Raw genomic sequence first — 23189 nt, forward strand, 5'->3', positions numbered from 1 at the left:
GAAACCAAACATGACAGATGCAATGAACAAGAACCCTGCCAGCTTTCTTAGGGGCAGGCCCTCTACTTTGGAACCCTTGCCAGGTATCAGGATGGCCACAAAAGGTACCACCTTTGGTGCAAAATGAAAAACCTTTCCAAAATCACAACCTAAATATTCATTAGCGGCACTTCGCTGTGACACACAGCAGCATTTAGAACCCTGCCCCCCTCCTGCCCCGCATTTTAACTAGTACACATCTCTTACTTAAAAAAACCACCAACACAAAGCAAAAACAACTAGACATGTCCTAATGTAATACAAGGCAGGATGGAGATTACAGTCCTTCAGATCAATTTCTGCTCAAGGTTAGGGTGCATTAGATACATCAGTCTTCATAAGGCCAAATGAAAAAACCCAACAGATTTTAAGAAGGTCAAAAAGCAGAAATACTGGTCTCATACACAAGGTCACTAAACACCACTGGGTAGCTCTTTATCGGTGAAGTTTTGAAGGAAGAAAGAAAAGTAGATACTTTTAGAACAGTAGTGTCCGACTTGTGGCCTTTGAGACTCTAATTATAGCAAATGAGGGAGCAAATTTATATTTGACCATGAATTGAAAATACGTTCCACAAGCCATGATGCCCTGCATTTTTTAAACGCAAATGTTAAGTGTTTGGTTCAGCCCCAACACCGTCTTCTTCCCAAATGTCTCTCACCACTTCTTCTGCAGTCCCAAGAGCATCCCGACTGTGAGCCAGCAATGCTCTGAGCAGCTGCTTTTCCTGCTCCACTGCAGCTGCTCTGCAGCACCTTGCCGGCTGCCTCATGCACTGCAGAGGAGGGAGACAAGAACAGCACTAGCTGCTCCATTGCTTACTTCTCTGCCAGGCTGTAGAAGGCCCTAGGAGAACAGGGAAGGAGCCTGACTGAGGGGAGCTTAGGGGAGTTGCTCTTTCCTAAGGGCTCCCCTTCTCCAGTGTCATCAAGGGCATCTCAGGAGAGGAGGAAAAAGAGAAGGGGAGATCCAGCAACCAATGATAGCATCCTGATTCTCTGCGCCAGCACCAACGCAGCTTAGAGCAGGCTGACTAACTCAGGGGCGGGCAAACCTTTTGGCCTGAGGGCTGCATCAGGTTTCTGAAATTGTATGGAGGGCCTGTGCCTCCCCTAACAGCCAGGCATGGCCCAGCCCCCTCCCCCATCCGACCCCCCCTGCTTCTTGCCCTCTGACCGCCCCCCCCCCCCCGGGACTCCTACCCCATCCAACTCCCCTGTTCTCTGACAGCCCCCCAAGGACCCCTGCCCCATCCACCCCTGGCTCTCTGTCCTCTGACCGCCCCCGGACCCCCCGCTCCTAACTCCCCCCTCTCCTTTCTGACTGCTCCCCCGGGATCCCTGCCCCATCCAACCACCCCTTCTCCTTGACTGCCCCCGGACTCCCTGTCCCTGACCGCCTCCTGCTGCCCCATCCAACCCCCCCTCCTTCCTGACTGCCCCCCCTGGGACCCCTGCCACATACAACTACCCCTTCTCCCTGTCCCCTGACTGCCCCTGGAACCCCTGCCCCTGACTGCCCCCTACTGCCCCATCCAACCCTCCCCTCCTTCCTGACTGCCCCCCCAGCACCCCTACCCCCATTCAACCACCCTGTTCCCCGCCCTCTGACTTCCCCGACCCCTATTCACACCCTTGTGCCCTGACCACCACCCCAGAATTCCCCTGCCCTCTACCCAACCCCCCTGCTCCCTGCCTCTTTACCGTGCTGCCTGGTGCACCGGTGGCTGGCGGGGCGGCTGCACCAGGACAGGCAGCCGCACTGCACAGCACAGAGCAGCAGTGGGTCAGGCCAGGCTCTGCAGCTGCGCTGCCCCGGGAGCTCGCAGCCCCACCGCCCAGAGCTTTGCACCGGCAGAGCAGTGAGCTGACTCTGCAGGGGAGGGGGAACAGCGGGAGGGGGCCAGGGGCAAGCCTCTCAGGCCAGGAGCTCAGGGGCCGGGCAGGACAGTCCCAAGGGCCAGATGTGGCCCGCGGGCTGTAGTTTGCCCACCTCTGCTCTAACTTGCTGTGGTGTTTAGATGTTGCTTGTAATTATTAGAATTGGGAGCACTGGCCGTTGGGAGTCTGAAAGGACAGGAAACAGGAAGGAGGAGGGAGGAATTGAGAAGCTGGGAGAGAGCTACAGAGGGTGCAGCAGCAGCAGCTTGGTAAAGAGATTTCCACTTTGAAAATAAAGTCCTGTTGAAGCTTGTTAGTACCTTGCCTGGTCGATACAACACTTGCTCCAGCGAGCAACTCAACTCTAACTTGCTCCAGCTAGCAACAGTTCCATAGGAGCAATATACTATCTGGGGACAGCTAGAGTACAGCACAACCCAGCCATTTCTCCTTCCTGGTCCAAAGATGGCCCCTTGAACCAGGGGCTGTGGGAAGGGAGGCACAGGAGCTGGCTATGGTAGCTGCGTGTCTGTTGAGGGCTTCCACACATCAGAGGAATCCCAAACAGATGACTTAAAGCATCAACTAATTTTGGGTGCCCAACTTGAGATACCTATCAGCTGATTTTTCAGAGCACTTAGCATTTGTACAGCACTTCATATGTTCTAAGAACAGCTCCAATTGATTTCGGTTGCAGCCGCAAGTGCCTAGGACTTCTGCAAATCAGGCTCCAGATATCTCCAGTTGGGTACCCAGAAAATGAGGAACACAGTTAGTGGCCCTGTGTGAAAAACTGGTTTATATGACATGCCTAGCATCATGTACGAATTATATGGGAGAGGAAGGGATAGACTCCAAATCTCCAAGATGGCATTCAGCTGCCTTAACCAGGAGACCAACCTCTCCTGCAGTCCTCTGTTTCATTCAATACACACCTTCTACCATCATTCCCTGAGCACTGTCCATCCTGTGCACTGTAATGAAGAGGGATCTTGTAGTAAAATAGTTTGTGATCATGTAATTAAAGCCTGTCATAATGCATGCACACAAAGGGGATGAACTGAGCTTAGGGTGACCAGACAGCAAATGTCAACGCCTATATAAGAAAAAGAGCCTATATAAGAAAAAGACCCCAAAATCAGGACTGTCCCTATAAGATCAGGACATCTGGTCACCCTAATTGAGCTTCAACAGGCAACTTTAATTCTGGCTCTTCCTAGCTTTTGAGTGCTTGACTTTGCAAGCTAAATAACTTTCTTTCAAAGTAGTTTTTTTTCATAAGTTTAAAAAAGAAATTGAAAAAACAGAAATTACACTATATTGAACTGTATTATTATAAGCAACCAAAAAAACTGAATGTGTTAGGCAACCTTAACTTTATAGCTCTGCCTAGAATAATGTAAATTTTGTAATATAATTGTATGTTTGGTGGGTGTACAAAGTAGGCTTGGAAAGATGCAATAAGGTATGTGTTCTTGATTTTAAAGAAAGAAAGGTACATTTGTGCCTAACGAATTGACACATTTTATGGAGGGTGGAGGGTTTGAAAGAAAAAGGTCAGCCCCATCTTAAGACTTGCTCAGGAATTCTGCCAAATTTAGCAAGACTTTTGATTATCATCATGTGTTGTAAATACCAGTCCAGCAAGTCAGAATTGCCCAAAACAAGTCATGTTTTGACATGTCTGTGTAAATGTATCTAAATTCAGAGAAGCCCAAGGGGAGGGAATTCCAAAACAGGGTTCTAAATTATTTAACTTTGAATTAGAGTTGATATTATGCCAGATGGTGTCATGCTGGCATATCTACCCATCATACATACCATCCTTTGGATAATGATCTCCGTTAGCATGTTGTTTTTTAATATGGCTATTGTAAACTGGCTGCACCATTTCGCAAAACCTGTTACAACCTAACATTTTTATGCAACCTTAGCTATGGAGTCCATTACCAGTCCTCCATAATAATCATTAACTTACTCATCTCCCAGTGAGGTAAAAATAAAAAAAGGGCAGTGGATGAGGTCTCACGTTCTTTCTCAAAGCTGAAGTACTATTTGTAGTTTCCTTAGTAAGAATTTGTTTGGGGCAAATGGCACCAACACCTTAATATTACATTAGTTAAATGCACTGTTCACAAGTTACACAATTGTTATCTTTCTGTTTGAGTTAGATTTTTGTGGGCTGCAGTCATTTGTTAGGGGTGGGTCTTCTGAGTTCTTCCCCATTTTCACATTTTTATTACATTGATTGCCTGGGAATAAAAATTTCTTCTCAGAGAAAACTTAACTGATATCTCTTCCCTGCCCCACAAATAAATGAAAAAATATAGGAACACTTGGGACATGATTCATGCTTAGGTACTTCTTGGGCACAGTGTCTGTGTAAAATAAAATAAAAAGTAGTCTTGATTTGACTCACTTCCAAGAAAGCAATTAGATGAACAAACAACATGTATAGTAATGTGTTTTACTGTCAGGATGACTAAGAGTTTAGGAATCTTTATTGATCTATAGTCTAGGAGACAAAGATTTCAAATGAAGAAAATCGTGTCATCTACCTAATTTAAAAAAAAAAAAAAAAGTTATGTCTTACTCTAGGTACAGTACTTGCAGACATTTGGCAATGCAAATTTAAAAAAATATCTTCGTACGTCCCCTTAACCATCCTCTGATGATATGCTATAGGACTGTTCTTAGTCTTATGAAGTCAACCACTATATTATCTGCTGACATTGATAGGTTTGTCTATAATGCTGGATAACCAAAATTTGGACAAAGCAAGCAGGAGTGTCTAATAATTCTGTAGTTTAGGGGATGCAAGCTCAACTGAAAACTGATGCTCCACAGCCAATGATAGACCAATTTTGTCTCCTGAATTAAATTAAAATCCTCAATAACTAAGGCCCCAATCCTGCAAAGTCATATGCATGAGCAGACCCCTGCATCCGTCCCTATTGAATTCCAGATATGCCATCTGTTTGAACGCTAAACAAAAGTTTGAACATAATCTCTAACCCAGCAAATTAATCAATCGTGCCTAAATACCCTACCATCTAACAAGACATTTTTTATTTAAAAACATGTTTGAGTTTTATTTTAGTGTTCTACAGATCTTTTGTCACACTTCCATGCAGAAACTCAAGCGAAATTTAGAATGCACACAGGGGATTTATTTTTTTGGTACTTTGGTAGTATCTAAAGTCCCAGTCAGGATCCTGGCTTCATTGTACTAAGCACTGTACAAACAGAAGGAAACCTGGAACAGTTTACCGCCTAGTTTAAGACAAGACACAACAAGTATGTGTGACAAACAGCAGAAAGCATGGACATGATAAGGGAAGGGTAACAGTAAAAAGAATACCATTCCATATGCTGGTGAGCTGCCATTAATGTTATTTTAAGTTACACCCATGCACAAAGAGGAGATGAGACCTCTCTGTTTAATTGAAATAATTATCCAACGTTTAACAACTAATTTTAGAAATTTCCTATTATGGAAAGGATCTTGTCCCACAAGAAGGCCCTGTGTAAAAGGAAAATAGGCAATGGTTGCGAGGACAAGAAATCAGCAAGAGATGTTAGGGCACTTGTGCAAGCAGCAGCTACTAGTGATAACAGAAAAGGCTATTGGGTACAGCACACTGCTTCTCCCATGCCATGTAGAGGTTTGAGTGACTAAATCAGTGAAGTGACATTGGCCATTGTAATTCTATGTCCCTGGACCATTCATATGTTCCTGTTCTCTCTGTAGGAATTTTTGGCGAGCTGGGGCAGGGTGTCACACCATGGCACACAAGGGGGTATAGAGTTCTCATTATGACTACGTCTACACTTATGGCAGAGCACAGAATACAGGCAATACACATGTAGCTACATGCCACAGAGAAAGGCAGGCTGTGTCCACATTTGTCGCTGCCGTGTGTAGCTCCACACAGCAAGTGGGGAGGCAGAAAGATGCTAAAATTAGCATTATAGACACGGAAAGCATTGCTTGGCCATGTGTAGGACATATACCTGGGAGTTCGGGCACGTATGACTCGACTAACCTAAACCACGCCTTACCGTCTACACTGCTAACCTATGCTAGCTGGGAATGCGTTGTCTGTATTCTACATGCAGCCATAAGTGTAGAAGTAAACCTTTCTACTACCTGTGCCCTCTTGTAGTGCAAACAAGGTGGTGGTTCTACTTTTGGGTTTTGCTACCCCCACATGTGTATTTGTTTGTTAGTGTTTTTTGGAATTGGGAGAACAGGATTTACTGCAGGATTAGAAAAGATTATTTACTACATAAAAATATACACAAAGAAATAGCAGGAGTGTTTAGAAATGACCCTGACAATTTCAGTGTCAATGTAACTTCCCAACAGAGGCCCCGTCTGTAGATACAACATCCAACTGAAAGAATCTGCTTTGAAACTTCCTGATTTCCAGGGCTGCGTAGAGGCAAAACGAGTCTCTTACTCCTACTTTATATCCTCCTATTGCAAAGGTGGCAGTTTCCTTATTAATGTTTTTATTATGTTTAAGACTTCTGTTTTTGTTACTTTTAAGTGTGATTCTTCTTTCTAATTAAATCTAGAAATTAATAACTTATAATTGTTAATTATTATTAAGCTGCATGCTGTGTACTTGGTGCTACATACATACCTATAATGACATTGGAGTTTTTCTATAAATGTTTCTATAAATTAGTCTCAACGATAAGAGTGGAAGCACTTTAGGACCAAATTCAGTAAGAATAAAATAAATGTCCATTTTTGTCTTAATAAAACAAACAGCCAACTGCACTTTTTACTGAAATTGGGTATTACTAAGCAGTCAACTAACCTTAGAAGATTTCCTTCGGCTTCTTCTTGTCCAAACCACCACTAGTTTATCTGGCTGCCTGTTGAAGAACACACAAACAGTTTAATTTACAGTAAGACCCTTAAATAAATGGTTTACCATCAAAATTACATCCTTGGTGAACAAACTATATTTTACATATAGCATTATCTTAAAAGCACTCTCAAGTTTAGTCATTTAACAGGAAAAATAATTCTGTGCTTACAGCAATCAGTACAGCAATATCAACCTGCATATTCTGCTCTCCCTGAATGTATACAACTCCCAAAGGCAAAGCAGAGTAGAGAACTGCTCTGTAGATCAGAAAACAGGATTCTGTCCACAGTTTGCTTTTGAAAGTCTGGCTTCATTAAATGTAAGCCTTTGAAACAAATCAGCGCCCATAATAAACACAAGCACAAAATCCAGTTGGATTCCTAATCGGATGGTACTTAAAGAGGATGTGTGCAGAGGGGGAACAATTGCAGTCATGGCTTTATTTTGTTTTATATATATTTATATTAATATATTTAAACCAAAAGCTTGAAAGAGCTTTTCCAAAAAAAGTACCTTCCTACGCGATTACCTTAGAAATATCAAGAGCATCAAGTATTGTATTTCCTGGTTTTGCTTGAGGTCTTCTTGAGGGATCAGAGATAAGGAATGGGATCTTTCTCTGCTCTTAATTGAAGGGACAAACTGTTGAATCTTTAATAAAGAGATCTCTCCTGACAATCGTTTTTCAAGTATTTGCAGTTGTTAGCACCTATCAAGTTCAACAAAGAATTTTAAGGAGTGTGAATAAATTTCACTTTCCCTTTCAATTTCTCAAGTTTTGCTTCCTTGCTAATTGTCACAATCGTACTAGCTCTTGAGTTGTCCAAAAAGCCTTCCAGGGAAATCAGGGTAGACAAACACTTCTAGATATTTCTGGTAACAACCTCCCTCTCCTCTTTATTTTTAAAGGTCAGATCTTCTTTATAAATACAAAAAAGGGGGTGGGGATTATCTCTAATAAAGGAACGTTTCCCAGTATGATGCAATCAGTAAATGAGGTTAAAATAAGGACAGTACTGCACGCTGAACATTTTAAATTGGTGTTATTGAACGGCAATGCTCAAACCATTTTCTTGTTGAATTTATAACATTTAATAATTCTCCAATTCTTTTTTAAGTGAAAAACCAGCCATTTTTCTAGTAAGAGAGGTCCCTATGAATTAGTTACAACATTTATGTACTTCCTCCTCAAACTGTTAGTAATTTCTGCAAGCTACAATAAGAACATAAGAGCAGCCATACTGGGTCAGACCAATGGTCCATCTAACCAGAATCCCGTCTTCCAACAGTGTCCAATGACAGATGCTTCAGAAGGAAATGAACAATTATTCAGTGATACATCCTTTGTTATCCATTTCCAGCTTCCGGCAGTTAGAGGCTTGGGACACCAAAATATAGAATTGCATCCCTGATCATCTTGGCTATTGGCCATTGATGGACCTGTCCACCATGAACTTATTTAATTCTTTTTTTAACCCACTTATACTTTTGGCCTTCACAACATCCCATGGCAATGAGTTCCAGAAGTTAACTATGTGTTGTGTGAAGTAGTACTTCCTTTTGTTGGCTTTAAACCTGCTGTCTATTAATTTCATTGGCTGATCAGTTTTCAGAGTAGCAGCCACGTTAGTCTGTATCCACAAAAAGAAAAAGGAGTACTCGTGGCACCTTAGAGACTCACAAAAGCTTGTGCTCAAATAAATTTGTTAGTCTCTAAGGTGCCACAAGTCCTCCTTTTCTTTTTATTGGCTGGTCACTGATTCTTGTGTTATGTGAAGGGGTAAATAACACATCCTTATTCCCTTTCTCCACACGATTCATGATTTTATAGACCTCTATTATATCCCCCCTTAGTCATCTCTTTTCCAAGCTGAAAACTCCCTGTCTTATTAATCTATCCTCATCTCCCATATCCCTAATCATTTTGTTGCCCTTCTCTGTAACTTTTCCAATTTTAATATATTTTTTTTGAGATGGGGCAACCAGAACTGTACAGAGTATTTATGGATTTATATTGTGGCATTATGATATTTATCTATCCCTTTCCCAATGGTTCCTACCATTCTGTTCGCTTTTTTGACTGCCGTTGCACATGGTGCGGATGTTTCTAGAGAACTATCCACAATGACTCCAAGATCTCTTTCTTGAGTGGCAACAGCTAATTTAGACCCCATCATTTTGTATGTATAGTTGGGATTATGTTTTCCAATGTGCATTACTTTGCATTTATCAACATTGAATTTCATTGGCCATTTTGTTGCCCAGTTTTGTGAGATCCTTTTGTATTTCTTTGCTGTTTGCGTTGGACTTCACTATCTTGTGTAATTTTGTAACATCTGCAAATTTTGCCACCTCACTGTTTATACTTTTTACCAGCTCATTTATGAATATGTTGAACAGCACTACAGATCCCTGGGGGACACCGTTATTTAGTGGACACTCTCTCCACTCAGAAAACTGACCATTTCTTCCTACCCTTTGTTTTCCGTCTTTTAACCAGTTACTGGTCTATGAGAAGGACCTTCCCTCTTATGCCACTGCTGCTTACTTTGCTTAAGAGCCTTTGGTGAGGGACCTTGTCAAAGGCTTTCTCTAAGTCCAAATACACTATATTCACTGGATCATCCTTGTCCATGTTAGTTGGCCCCCTCAAAGAATTCTAATAGATTGGGGAAGCATGTTACCCCTTTGCAAAAGCTGTGTTGACTCTTCCCCAACAAATCATGTTCATCTATGTGTGCGATAGAACAATAAAGAGCAGAATTTTCAACCAATTTGCCTGGTACTGAAGTTAAGCTTCCTGGCCTGTAATTGCCAAGATCGCTCCTGGAATCTTTTTAAAAAATTGATGTCACATTAGCTATCCTCCAGTCATCTGGTTCAGAAGCTGATTTAAGTGACAAGTTACATATCACACTTAATAGTTCTGCAATTTCCTATTACAGTTCCTTCAGAATGCTTGGGTGATTATCTCCTTGTCACCAATTACCGTTTAATTTATCCATTTGTTCCAAAACCTCCTCTACTGACATGTCAATCTGGGACAGGTTCCTCAGATTTGTCACCTACAAAGAATAGCTCAGGTGTGGGAATCTCCCTCACATCCTCTGCAGTGAAGATTGATGCAAAGAATTAATTTAGCTTCTGCACCCAGAATTTACATTTAAACCCCATTAGGCCAAAACTACCTCTAAAAACACAGCTAAAAGCTGGCCTCCCCCCCATTTTGTGGCCAGATCAGAATCTGGCCCTCATTCTTTATCCCTACTTATCCCCGTTGCCTTACAGCAGCGGTGGGCAACCTGTGGCCTGCATGCAGCCTGTCAGGGTAATCTGCTGGCGGGCCGTGAGACAGTTTGTTTACATTGGCACGGACAGCTGCAGCTCCCAGTGGCTGCGGTTGCCATTCCCGGCCAATGGGAGCTCCGGGAAGCGGTGGCCAGCACATCCCTGTGGCCTGTGCTGCTTCCCGCAGCTCCCATTAGCCGGGAACGGCAAACCGTGGATAGTCAATGTAAACAACCCCATTACCCTGATGGGCCGCCGGTTGCCCACCACTGCCTTACAGACCCTCTGAGCTTTCAACTTGGTGTAAAGTGATAAACGAAATGAACCACTCAAGACGCATTTTTCAACTTCTAAATTTCTGCCTCCTTTGAGGGATACAAATAATTGGCTGGCATGCCCGTCAGCTTTCTCTAAAATCTTGTTTGGTGACAGGGACAGCCTGCTCAATGTTGAAAACCCCTTGCTCACTTGCTGTTAAGCACATTATGCTCTCTTTCGCCTGCCTAACTCCCATTAATGCTAATGGAAACTTTGTGTGTGCACCGCTAGAAGCAAAAATATACCCCTAAGTGATTTCCTTGATGCAATCCAGGAATCCAATCCCATGTCTAAATTAACTGTCTTATTTCACTTTTTTACTTTTAAGTTGACTGAGCCTCATTTCAAAAAATAGCTTGTGAGACAAATCCAAATTAACCGCAATAGGCCCAATCCTGAGCTAGTCTCTGGGGACCAAGTAATGCCAAAGGCAGCAGAAATACTTCTTCTGCAGTGCCGGTGGTCAAAACAGAAGACCCCCACACAGAGGAGCTCTGCACGCCCATGTACCACACAAAATGTGAACGCCACAGCTGGAGAAAGTAAGAGAATGCTAACAGGGACTGCACAGATCCACATTGTTCTCCCTTTCCACCGAAAAAGGAGCAGCAGCTAAGCAGCAGGCCACTTCCACTAATCCCTCTCAGCCTAATCTAAGCATTAGTTGGCAGCAGGTTGGCAGCATAGGTGCCCAGGTAGGAACAGCCCGTTATATTGTGTTAATTCACAGCTCCCTGCAAACAGTCCTTTCACTATGCTTTGCTCCTTGCATCAGGTTTGTATTCATAGCCCCAAAGTTTTCAATATGGAGGGGGGGGGGGAAACAGGTCTGAAAACCAAGTATATTAAATAAAAAGAGAAAGAAGAAACACCTTATCCAGGCAATACTGCCACTTAAATATTTTCACCATCTAGTAACAAAGTAGATCTCTGGAGCTAATCAGTTATCTACTTCCAACAAACGTTACACACACACACACACGTTCTCCTCTCTCTCTCTCTGAAAATAATGCATTTTCTTTTGTACGAATATTCTAAACTTTGCCCAGTGGCATGGGGGAGATTGTTAAAGGCACAAATGGGAGTTCAGCGCCCATTTCCAATTCGAAATCTCCCCCTTGTGTTTATGGTAAACAGATTTTCAAAGGAAAAACCAGGACACCTGTCATGGAAAGGAAAGAGGGATGGCATCTTGAAGAATCATGTGTAGGGGGATGCTTTCTGGGAGGCCTCATGATTCACAAAATCCTGGGCAAAACACTGCTTTTGTAAACCTGACAGAAATACTGCAATCAGTCAGGAAAACCTGAACAACATTCCTGTTTTTCAGAGCTATGGTCACCATCATCACTGCAGCAGGAACTCCGCTAGTGGCATGATGTTTACAGTCACATGGAGTTATGCAGGTGAGTCCATAAAGTAGAAGAAAAAGAGTTTGTGTAGGAAGGGGAAGGAGAACAAGAGGAAGAGTCTCAGGCTCTTGACAGAAATGCAGATGACCTCTCCACCTCCAAGAACAATACTGAATCTCACTGGGTGTTTTAAGAGCTTGTCTACACTTTAAAGTTATGTCAAATTATGTTTTTCTGTGTTAACTAATCAGGAACAACTGCTCTGAGCACAGGGAATCTATACCGTTTAATTACGCTGACTTAAGCTACTTCAGTTTTGATTCATTGTACTCACATAGCGATGTATTTTCTCCACAGCATCCTGGGCAGGCAACCCATGGTACAATGTTCTTCCACTATGCCGCATGCATTCTGGGATTTTTCTCACTGCACGTTGTGGGATACCAACTAGAAGCCACTGGAATTCTGGGAGTTGGGAGTCAAATGAAAAAATTTCATGATTCCTCCCCTTTCCTCCCAACATTCATCTAGCTTTTGTGACCCAGCGCCATTTTCCAAGTGCAGTCAGGCAGCATGGAGGAAACACTGCTAAGCACTGCAATGCTGAGTCATTAATAGAAACAGGCTCCTGCACATGTTTTGGCCGTCATGCAGCCAGATGGCTTTGGACGACTTGAGAGATAGCCCGGGCGATGCTATAGCAATACAGGCACAAGAAGAGACGGAAATGGAACAGTTACTTCTGCGTGAACTTTTCCTGAAGCAGTTTCACTGGGTAAGCCACCGCTTCTGGACTCAGCCAGCTAGCACAGACTGATGGGACAGGATACCACTGCTGACCTAGGATGATCAGCTGTGGTAGCAGAATTTCAGGTTGACAAATTCAGGGTACCACTGCCCTACAGACCTGTGCAGAGCTCACCCCAAGCTGTAGTGGTGGAACACCTACATGAGAACTCCCCTCAGGGTGGAGAAGTCCATGGCTATTGCTACCTGAAAACTCACCACTCCCAACTGTTACAGTCAATAGCTAATCAGTTTGGTGTTTGCAGATCATCTGTCAGGACGATTGTCATACAGGGGTGTGCTACTACAGGAAAGTGCTGTTCCCCGGGTCATAAAGCCTGTCAATGCACTGGACATTGTTGACGGATTTTCACAATTGCCGTCCCCAAATTGTACTAGGGCCATTGATGGGACCCATGTGCCTATTCTTTGCCCCCGACACCAAGACACAGAATTCATCAATGAAAAGGGGTATTTTTCTCCAGGTTGCTGTGAGGCCTGGATGACCACCCTGGATGGGTCACCATTATCAGTGTGGGGTGGTCAGAACAGGTCCATGATGCCAGCATCTTTAGAAACACTGGCCTGTTTTCTGCCATGAAAAACGGAACTTTTGCTCCCACTATGAACATTATTAATGGTGTTGTAGTTCCTTCTGTCATTCTGGGACACCAGCTTACCCTTTGCTTCCCTGTCTTATGAAGTCTTTTACTGGATACTTGGCTAGGAGAAAGGACTTGTTTAACTATCCTCTGAGTAACTAGGACAATAGAATTTGCATTTGGAAGACTGAAGGGCAGGTGGAGATGCCTCATGACAAGGCTGGAGGTTATTGAGCAATGTCTGCCTCATTAGCTGCTTAGGGTGTTATACACAACCTCTATAGCAGCAAGGGAGAGAGTGTTTCACCCATGGGTGTCAGGAGAAGATGGACAGATTTAACACATGTTATGAATACCTAGAGAGGCAGCCTCTCCTAAATGCTGCAATTGGTTAGAGACACAGGATCAGGGATGTTTTAGCCTCAAAGTAGGCACTCAGAGTATTGCTGGAAAAACATATATGCGTTCGTGTTAGGATTTCATTATGCTTTTATGAAGTTTTTCAACTGATTTCTTGATGTGTTTAATACTTGGTATAAGGATGTCTTTATGCTTTGAGCAACAATTTGATGAACATTTTAATAAATAATACATCAAGTTGTAAATAAGAAAAAATTTACTGAACATAAGACAGTGCAAAGTTAAAAGAAGTGCAAAATTACAAACCAATAAAGTGCAGAGTGAACAGATTTGCACTGATAAGGTCACAAACTTGTGTACGTTGGGGAAGAGAACATCAAAAATGTCCTCTGAGTCTTTGGGTATGGAATGGAGATAGAAGGGCCTGTCACTTGCAGTTGGGGAATTAAAGGAGGTCTCTCGTAGTATCCACTGTTCTTCTTGTCTTGTGGTGTGCACTGGTGAGGGAAGGGCCTGTTCCTTGGAGTTGCTCCGAGTACACAGCACACTCAAAAGGCTTCAGGACACTGCTAAGTTGAGATACTGTCCTTGAACACAGTGCCATTATGTCTCCAGAAGGCCTGTCTGCTTCTGCATCATCTACAGAAGTCCTTTTCTTTGTCAATGTGCTCTCTTGACAGCCTCTCAGACTGTTCCCTGTCCTCCTCTCTCTCTCTCCTCTGCATCATGCAGAAGGAAACCTTCCTTTCATTCTTCTGTCTTCTTATCCCTCTCCTGTGTGCCACGAAGCCATCAACCATGTCCTCCCTCTTTTTCTCTCTCTTTCCCTGGAAATTTGCCAAGTGTTCAGTCACTGTCAACACCGCTTGATACAGGAGCTCAGTACAAGGACTGAGTTGGTGAGGCTGGAGAGGTAGAAAGGGGCAATTACATGTGTACCTCTTTGGGCTGTCCTTACGCTGTAGATGTTACCCTGAGGTGTGTCCCCAAAAGGCAGAGAGATGGTGAGAGGCCCCTAACTCACATCAGTCCAACATGGAAGCACCCTGACAGTATCTGGGAACAGAGTTGTTTAAATCCCCCTGTACAACTATATTATAATATAACACATAATACTTACTGGAAGAGGTCCCTTCCCCAGTACTGTCAGAGCTGGGTCTCCATCTGGGATTTGGGGGTCTCTGACACTGTCCTGCCTTGTCATTTTGCGGGTTGAAGAGACCCTGGCAGTCCACAGCAATCTCTTATAGACCACCAGACCAGGGGGGTGAGGTAGATGGGGCTTTCTTCTGGCAACTAACAGAAGTTACTAGATCGCAGGCCCTGGTTCTCATGGGAGACTTCAATCACCCTGATATCTGCTGGGAGAGCAATACAGCAGTGCACAGACAATTCAGGAAGTTTTTGGAAAGTGTAGGGGACAATTTCCTGGTGCAAGTGCTTGAGGAACCAACTAGGGGCAGAGCTCTTCTTGACCTGCTGTTCACAAACAGGGAAGAATTAGCAGGGGAAGCAAAAATGGATGGGAACCTGGGAGGCAGTGACCGTGAGATGGTCGAGTTCAGGATCCTGACACAAGGAAGAAAGGAAAGCAGCAGAATATGGACCCTGGACTTCAGAAAAGCAGACTTTGACTCCCTCAGGGAACTGATGGGCAGGATCCCCTGGGAGAATAACATTAATGGGAAAGGAGTGTAGGAGAGCTGGCTCTATTTTAAAGAATCCTTATTGAGGTTGCAGGGACAAACCACCCCGATGTGTAGAAAGAACAGTAAATATGGCAGGAGACCAGCTTGGCTTAACAGTGAAATCCTTGCTGATCTTAAACACAAAAAAGAAGCTTACAAGAAGTGGAAGATTGGACAAATGACCAGGGAGGAGTATAAAAATATTGCTCAGGAGCAAAATCAGGAAGGCCAAATCACACTTGGAGTTGCATCTAGCAAGGGATGTTAAGAGTAACAAAAAGGGTTTCTTCAGGTATGTTAGCAACAAGGTGGTGGTCAAGGAAAGTGTGGGCCCCTTACTGAATGAGGGAGGCAACCTAGTGACAGAGGATGTGGAAAAAGTTAACGTACTCAATGTTTTTTTTTGCCTCTGTCTTCATGAACAAGGTCCGCTCCCAGACTACTGGACTGGGCAGCACAGTATGGGAGGAGGTGACCAGCCCTCTGTGAAGAAAGAACTGGTTCAGGACTATTTAGAAAAGCTGGACAAGCTCAAGTCCTTGGGGCCAGATGCGCTGCATCCGAGGGTGCTAAAGAAGTTGGCGGATGTGATTGCAGAGCCATTGGCCATTATCTTTGAAAACTCAGGGTGACTGGGGGAGGTCCCAGATGACTGGAAAAAGGCTAATATAGTGCCCATCTTTAAAAAAGGGAAGGAGAAGGATCCAGGGAACTACAGGCCAATCAGTCTCACCTCAGTCCCTGGAAAAATCATGGAGCAGGTCCTCAAGGAATCAATTCTGAAGCACTTAGGAGAGGAAAGTGATCAGGTGCCATCAGCATGGATTCACCAAGGGCAAATCATGCCTGACTAACCTAATTGCCTTCTGTGACAAGATAACTGGCTCCGTGGATGAGGGGAAAGCAATGGACGTGTTATTCCTTGATTTTAGGAAAGTTTTTGATACGGTCCCCCACAGTATTCTTGCCAGCAAGCTAAAGAAGTATGGGCTGGATGAATGGACTATAAGGTGGATAGAAAGTTGGCTAGATTGTCGGGCTCAACAGGTAGTGATCAATGGCTCCATGTCTAGTTGGCAGCCGGTATCAAGCACAGTGCCCCAAGGGTCAGTCCTGGGGCCGGTTTTGTTCAATATCTTCATTAACGATCTGGAGGATGGCGTGGATTGCACCCTCAGCAAGTTTGCAGATAACACTAAACTGGGAGGAGTGGTAGATACGCTGGAAAGTAGGAATAGGATACAGAGAGACCTAGACAAATTAGAGGATTGGGCCAAAAGAAATCTGATGAGGTTCAACAAGAACAAGTGCAGAGTCCTGCACTTAGGATGGAAGAATCCCATGCACTGCTACAGACTAGGGACCGACCGACTAGGCAGCAGTTCTGCAGAAAAGGACCTGGGGGTTACAGTGGACGAGAAGCTGGATATGAGTCAACAGTGTGCCCTAGTTGCCAAGAAGGCCAATGGCATTTTGGGATGTATAAATAGGAGCACTGCCAGCAGATCGAAGGACGTGATCGTTCCCCTCTATTCGGCATTGGTGAGGCCTCATCTGGAGTATTGTGTCCAGTTTTGGGCCCCACACTACAAGAAAGATATGGAAAAATTGGGAAGAATCCAGTTAAGGGCGACAAAACATATTGGGGGGCTGGAGCACATGACTTATGAGGAGAGGCTGAGGGCACTGGGGTTATTTAGTCTGCAGAAGAGAAGAATGAGGAGGATTTGATAGCTGCTTTCCACTACCTGAAAGGGGGTTCCAAAGAGGATGGATCTAGACTGTTCTCAGTGGTACCAGATGACAGAACGAGGAGTAATGGTCTCAAGTTGCAGTGGGGGAGGTTTAGGTTGGATATTAGGAGAAACTTTTTCACTAGGAGGGTGGTGAAGCACTGGAATGCATTACCACGGGAGGTGGTGGAATCTCCTTCCTTAGAGGTTTTTAAGGTCAGGCTTGACATAGCCCTGGCTGGGATGATTTAGTTGGAGATTGGTCCTGCTTTGAGCAGGGGGTTGGACTAGATGACCTCCTGAGGTCCCTTCCAACCCAGATATTTCTATGATTCTTCCTGCCTGTCCTGTGTCAGCATCTGCAGAGGTGTCCTTGGCGAGATACACAACATGCTGATGCTCAGTGGTGGCCTCTTTTGAAAAATACGGTCCAGATCCTTGTAGTGGGCACAGAGCATGTGAACTCTCCCAGAGGACATGTTTTTGTCCCCATATTTTTACAACCCTGCCAGAACTCCCTTCCCTTGTTCCACCACTGGATAGGATCCAGGAGCGAGCGCTCGGATTCATTTGTTTCTATATGCTCTTATGTATCTTAGCATTCCAGTGACTGTTGTTAAGATGAGATGGACTGTCTCCTCTCTCTCCACTCCTCAGAGGGCAAGGAAGTCCATGACCTCAGCACTAGACTACCTAGAAGCACAAAGCTTGGCTGCTATAACTAGGATATGACTCCCGCTGTGTGAACTTACCATGAGCTGGAATCACAAAGTGCCACATGTGGTTGCATGCCAGCATTAAACAGGGAGGAGACATCCAGTCAAGATGACCCGGGAGCGAGAAAGGGCACAGAGATAAATAGATACTCCGACTCACGTGGACAGCAAAGCAATACGTGATAGCAGTGGGAGGCCTTGCAGAGTCAGAACAGTTGATTTGAAATGGGGCTGTGTCCACACCTACCTTGTTGTAGCAAAACTCATCCCAAATGTCAGTAAACTCAATTCCAAAGTTCAGGACAAGGCATCACATGATTCAAAACAAATGCTGTGTATGGACGCAAGCCAATGTATCCTAAAAAAACATAAGTTAACCCAGACCAACTTTCAAATGTAGACAAGCCTCAAGTTTCAAATTAGCAAATCCTATGAAGTTTGTTCAGACCCTGAATGGTCAGGGACTGGCAATAGCACACAGGCAGCTTATCTTCCATGATACTGATTTGAATGTGGCCAGGTGAGTAGTTACCTTTATATTTGATTTTTTTAAACTACTTGTTTGGTGGCCTATATGTAAATAAAAAGCTGGTGGCCTCCGTCCAATTCCTACCTGGATGGGTGTCTATTAGGGCTGTCAATTAATTGCAGTTAACACCTGCGATTAACTGAAAACAAAATTAATATGTTCATTTTTTAAAAATGGTATTAATCGCATACCTCTGGGCGGGGAGGGAGGAATTGGCTGCAGAGGGACCTGACAAGTGTCTGGTCTGGCATAGTGACCCAATCCGCCACCAGAGGGTGGGAAGAGGAGAGGAAAGACGAGGAAGTGGAAGTAGCTCCCATCCCGGCTCTGGTGCAGAGGTAGGGATCCTGACCCCACTATGCCCCATTGCCCCCAGCCAGACCCTCACTCCAGGGATTGACACCTCCCCCCGTGCGCCGTATTCCATTGCCCCAAGCCGGCCCCTCATTCCAGGAACTGACCCCTGTCCCGTGCCCCATTGCTCCCAGCCAGCCCCTCACTCAGGGGAGTGCCCCACACTGTGTCTGAATGCCCCCAGCCAGCCCCTCACTCCAGGGACTGACCCCAATTCCCAAATCCCTCCCCCGCACCATAGATCAAAGATAGAAGCTTTATTAGTTTTCATAGCTTATTGTAGTTATGCTAACATTTTTACATATACAGAAGTCAGGAAGTTCAAAGTAACGGTTTTCATAGCAGCTGTGATGCCCTTTATGTTTACGTAATATTACCGCCATATCAAATGGTCAAAGAAAAAGCAAATACGGTTAAAACAATCCAAGAATAGAAGACTGAGTAAAAAGTGAAAGCATGGATGCCAGTGGCACCTAATCAAAGCTAAACCTATTTGTCTACAGTCTGGATTTGCTCAGAGCATGCTCACGTGAGGCAATGCACCGTACTGAGTCCAATGGAATTATATTGTAGTTATAGTTCATAATTCAGTTCTTCTGTTCTTAATATGCCATGCCTCCAGGAACTTCCTCTTTTGTAAGACAACTGCCCTTGCAAAGAAATGGATTAAATGACCAAACAGGTCCTTTATATTTTATGTTGTTCTGTCAGTGTATTTAATACCATATCTTTGCTGGATTAACAGATTTTAAAGTAGAAGGATAATTTACCTGTTTTCCCCTTATAATACTTGATTCACACTTAATTGCTTTAGAGACATAAGACATTTCTGATGAGATACTGAAATTAATTGTGAACTATCTTCCAAACTAGAGATTTTTCTAATCCCTGAGAGGACATAACACATTTGAAACACAGTTTTCCTATATTCATCTTATAATCGTGGCAGTGTATTAATTTAATTCACAATGGGAAATACATAATTTCATATCAAACATTTTAAATTATGAATTGTGATATGTTGCATATTAGCAAAGAAGTCTGAAATTGATACACTTCTCTTATTACTACATAGCAAATATTGGCTTCCCAATTTATATAACTTCAAGGGCTCGCTCATCTGAAGGGATCCCACCCACCTCAGTAAAAAGTTTAACAGGAGTTAAAAGGAGTTTAATCGCACTGTTTAACAGTGCAATTAAAACTGTGATGAATCTCAATTAATTTTTTTAATCTCGCAATTCATCGTGATTCATTTTTTTTAAATCACTTGACAGCCCCAGTGTCTACATCTCAAAAAAAGAAATCACCAAAACTAGCCCCAATTGTTACTCTTGTATAGAGTCTCAGCAGAGGCTCCCAGGAACTAATGTAGAAACTGGACTACACATTCAGTACATAGAGGGTCCCCCCCTCTAGGGGGGCAGAATGCGAAACACTTGCTCTGCTACTCTATTGCCCGAGCTGTACCAGTTTTGTAACTAATGAGTGGACTTTGTTTCCGAGGCTTTTAATCCTTAAAGGGGAAGCCCATCCTGACCTACTGAGCAAGAACACTGGAGGGTCACCATAACTGGAGTTAGATAGGAAATGTAAAGAAAAGAAGGTAGGGGTAGAGGAGCTCCTAGAGGAGCCATTTCCCTCTAAACACACCCCTCACAAAAAAAAAAACCCTTGTTAATTTACTGTGGGTTTGATTAAAAAAAACAAGTGGAACTTGCATGCTATGGGCCATGACACCCCCCCCATTTTAAAACTAGCTCTCCACACAGGAACTGTTTCACGTACACAGCCTATAATACCCCCCTCTCCTACAACCTGTACATGTGCTTTTTTCTGTCAATACATCTCTGATGAGCCTAAAAAGAAAGCATAATTAATATTTAATCAACGAATACAGATTCCGTGTAACACAGAGGTTTGAGTGCTAGGAAACAATAACTATTGATTCAAATTGCTTTTTATAGAGAAATGTTTTCTAATTTAGATGCCATCTCCCCCTCAAACCATAAAACTAGTTGTCCATTAGCCAATGCTAAAAAGCAAACAAAACCCTTCCAAAGCATTAGCTGCAAGATTACAGAACCATTGCTCTTTGTAAACTAAGAGAAATGATTCAACTATCTGTATAAAATATATTGCAGTGCGAGCTGAACAAACAATTAAAAAAATACTATCAATTATAAAAATATTAAATTTCCCATGTTTCATGTTGTGCGGCTCAGTCATCTAAAAGCCACTTGTTATGAAAAGAACTAAATAAACAGCTATTTAACAACAGAGTCAATATGTTCCAATCAAAGTACAACACTTAAACAACCTAATACAGGAAGAAGGCTCGGTGGGGACAGCTTTCCTTAGGTAACAGGAGACAAATCGTCAACTCTGGTTCAAATTCAGCTTAGATCAGAAGCTACTAAACATAATTACCATCTTATGACCATTAGGTGGCCTACGTGAAAAGTGTTGGGGTGGTCTCAGTCCAGTTCCTCACAGACACATGTCAGCATCATACACAAAAACCTTCCATAATTGGCACTAATTAATACCGAGTCTGTCAGACCAAACTGGCAGGGCATGGAGAGACAACTCTGTAGTTGTGGTAGGTCACAGACAACTCTGCATTAGTTAGTTCTGTTCAAATAAGAGAAGATGCTGGTCATGCAGATTTGAAGTCCTGTTGCCCCAGTTATATGTCTTTGCCCTTGCTTCCCCACATTCCTTCACACTCAACGGTCTGAGGTAAGCTACAGCTTTGCTTGTCTTTGGGGATGAGGAAGCATTGAATTTTAGTTGCACTGCCATGACCCCATGCCAAATAGCTGCTCAGATCTTTGGGTTTTAAAACCATGAACTTCAGAGAAAGGCTAAAGCTGGAGCATACCTAAATCTAACCAAATTAATTAGATGTTCTTTCCTCTTTTTTCACTCCACCCAGAGCCTCAGAACCTCACAGATAAAGGCAGATAACTAGATTTGGAGTGGGGAGCAGAAGCCGCAAGAGACAGAGAATGAGGAGACATCAGGCATAAACAGGCGTGAGAGCCAGGGGACCAGACTCATAAGTGGGAAGGCAGCCAGCTGGGCACCATGTATTATATTTTGCAAAGCCCAGGGCAAACCATTTGTAAGTGTTCAGCGCTCACACAGTTTTCATTAAGAAGCTGTAGGCTGTGCACATTCACATTCTGTGCCCCAAACTTTTGCAAACCAGAAGTGAAAGATACTTGGCACTGAAGCTTATGCTTAAATAAATTTGTTAGTCTCTAAGGTACCACAAGTACTCCTTTTCTTTTTGGCACTAAAGCTTTTCTGAAGAAGGATTTTACAATTTCAAAGTCAGTGGCCAAGAACAAAGCTTTGAGACTGCCCTAAGTTCTCTTGTTTAAAAACACAGATTAATATTTACATTTATAGCCCTGCTTCTCCTGTTGAATAAAAGATGTGACCATAGCTTTTTCCTTCTCTCCTTAAAGCAACTGATTTTATATTAGAAAAGGAGGACTTGTGGCACCTTAGAAACTAACACATTTATTTGAGCATAAGCTTTCGTGAGCTACATCTCACTTCATCGGATGCATTCAGTTTTTTCCACTGAATAAATCTGTTAGTCTCTAAGGTGCCACAAGTACTCCTTTTCTTTTGCGAATACAGACTAACACAGCTGCTACTCTGAAACCTGATTTTATATATGATTTTATAATATCCATTATACATTATATATCTTACACCCACCCACATGATTATACTGGAACCAGAGCCCTCCACATCCAACATTGTTTAACAAAGTAGCAAAAGTACTCTACAGTCTGGACAAACTATGTTGTCTGATCATCATGTTTTAGATAGCAATTTTCAATGATTGAAATCTAGGTTGTGCAGGATGCAAGGTCTTCTGTGGATTGATTTGATCATTCCAGGAAATATCTGGCATGATGCTTTGAGTACAGAACTCTTTAAATATCAGTTATGAAAGATTTGCATAAAAGGTTTTATCCCCACTGATAGAGCTAGTGTTGTAAACCTGTGTCAGCACAAACCGCTGATGTTAAGTGTGAAACATACGTAATTTTCCTACTTCCAGTTTGATAACCGCTGACAAGAGTTTAACATTTAGGAACCTATACTGGAAAGATATGTGCATGTTCTTAACTTTAAATTCACAAACAGTCATAGTGAAATCAATGGGACTATTTGCATGCTTAAAGTTAAGCATGTGAGCAAGTATCTCTGACTGAGTTTAAGATTTTTTACACAAAGCGGAGAAAAATATAACTAATACTTGCTTGGAACGAGGAGGCTCTTTATTTCATCATACACAACAAATCTTTAACAAGTTTTCTGTTCAGTAATACAATATTTTCTTTGTACCAAGAAGAAATAATTTATATTTATTTTGGCACTTAATGTCATGAAGGGTAGTGGTTTGGGGACTTGGGTGGGGATGGAGGTTGGGTTTTCTGTGAAGGGGGTTTATTTTTTTCTTACTGTGTCTGATTTGAGTTGTATTAATTATTACAGCCTGCTAGATTACTCTTGTGAAGCAAGGATAAAAGAGTATAATTAACAAGAGAAGCAGCAGTGTTAGCACAATAGCAAGCAGATGTACCTATTGAAGAATAAAAATAAATTACTTGAGTAAAGTCAAAGTACTTCTGTGA

General features: G+C 43.1%; 1 protein-coding gene across 6 annotated transcripts in view; it reads right to left on the reverse strand.

Moving 5' to 3' along the window:
* Window positions 1-23189, reverse strand: part of EHBP1 (EH domain binding protein 1) — a 321365-nt gene that overhangs the window by 260400 nt on the left and 37776 nt on the right. For all 6 annotated transcript variants that reach the window (XM_073339536.1, XM_073339541.1, XM_073339540.1 and 3 more), the window contains exon 3: window positions 6749-6806. In XM_073339536.1, coding sequence (XP_073195637.1) covers window positions 6749-6806 — 58 coding nt within the window. The remainder of the gene's footprint in view (window positions 1-6748; window positions 6807-23189) is intronic.

The sequence above is a fragment of the Lepidochelys kempii genome, chromosome 3 (genome assembly GCF_965140265.1).
Source record: "Lepidochelys kempii isolate rLepKem1 chromosome 3, rLepKem1.hap2, whole genome shotgun sequence".
NCBI lineage: Eukaryota > Metazoa > Chordata > Testudines > Cheloniidae > Lepidochelys > Lepidochelys kempii.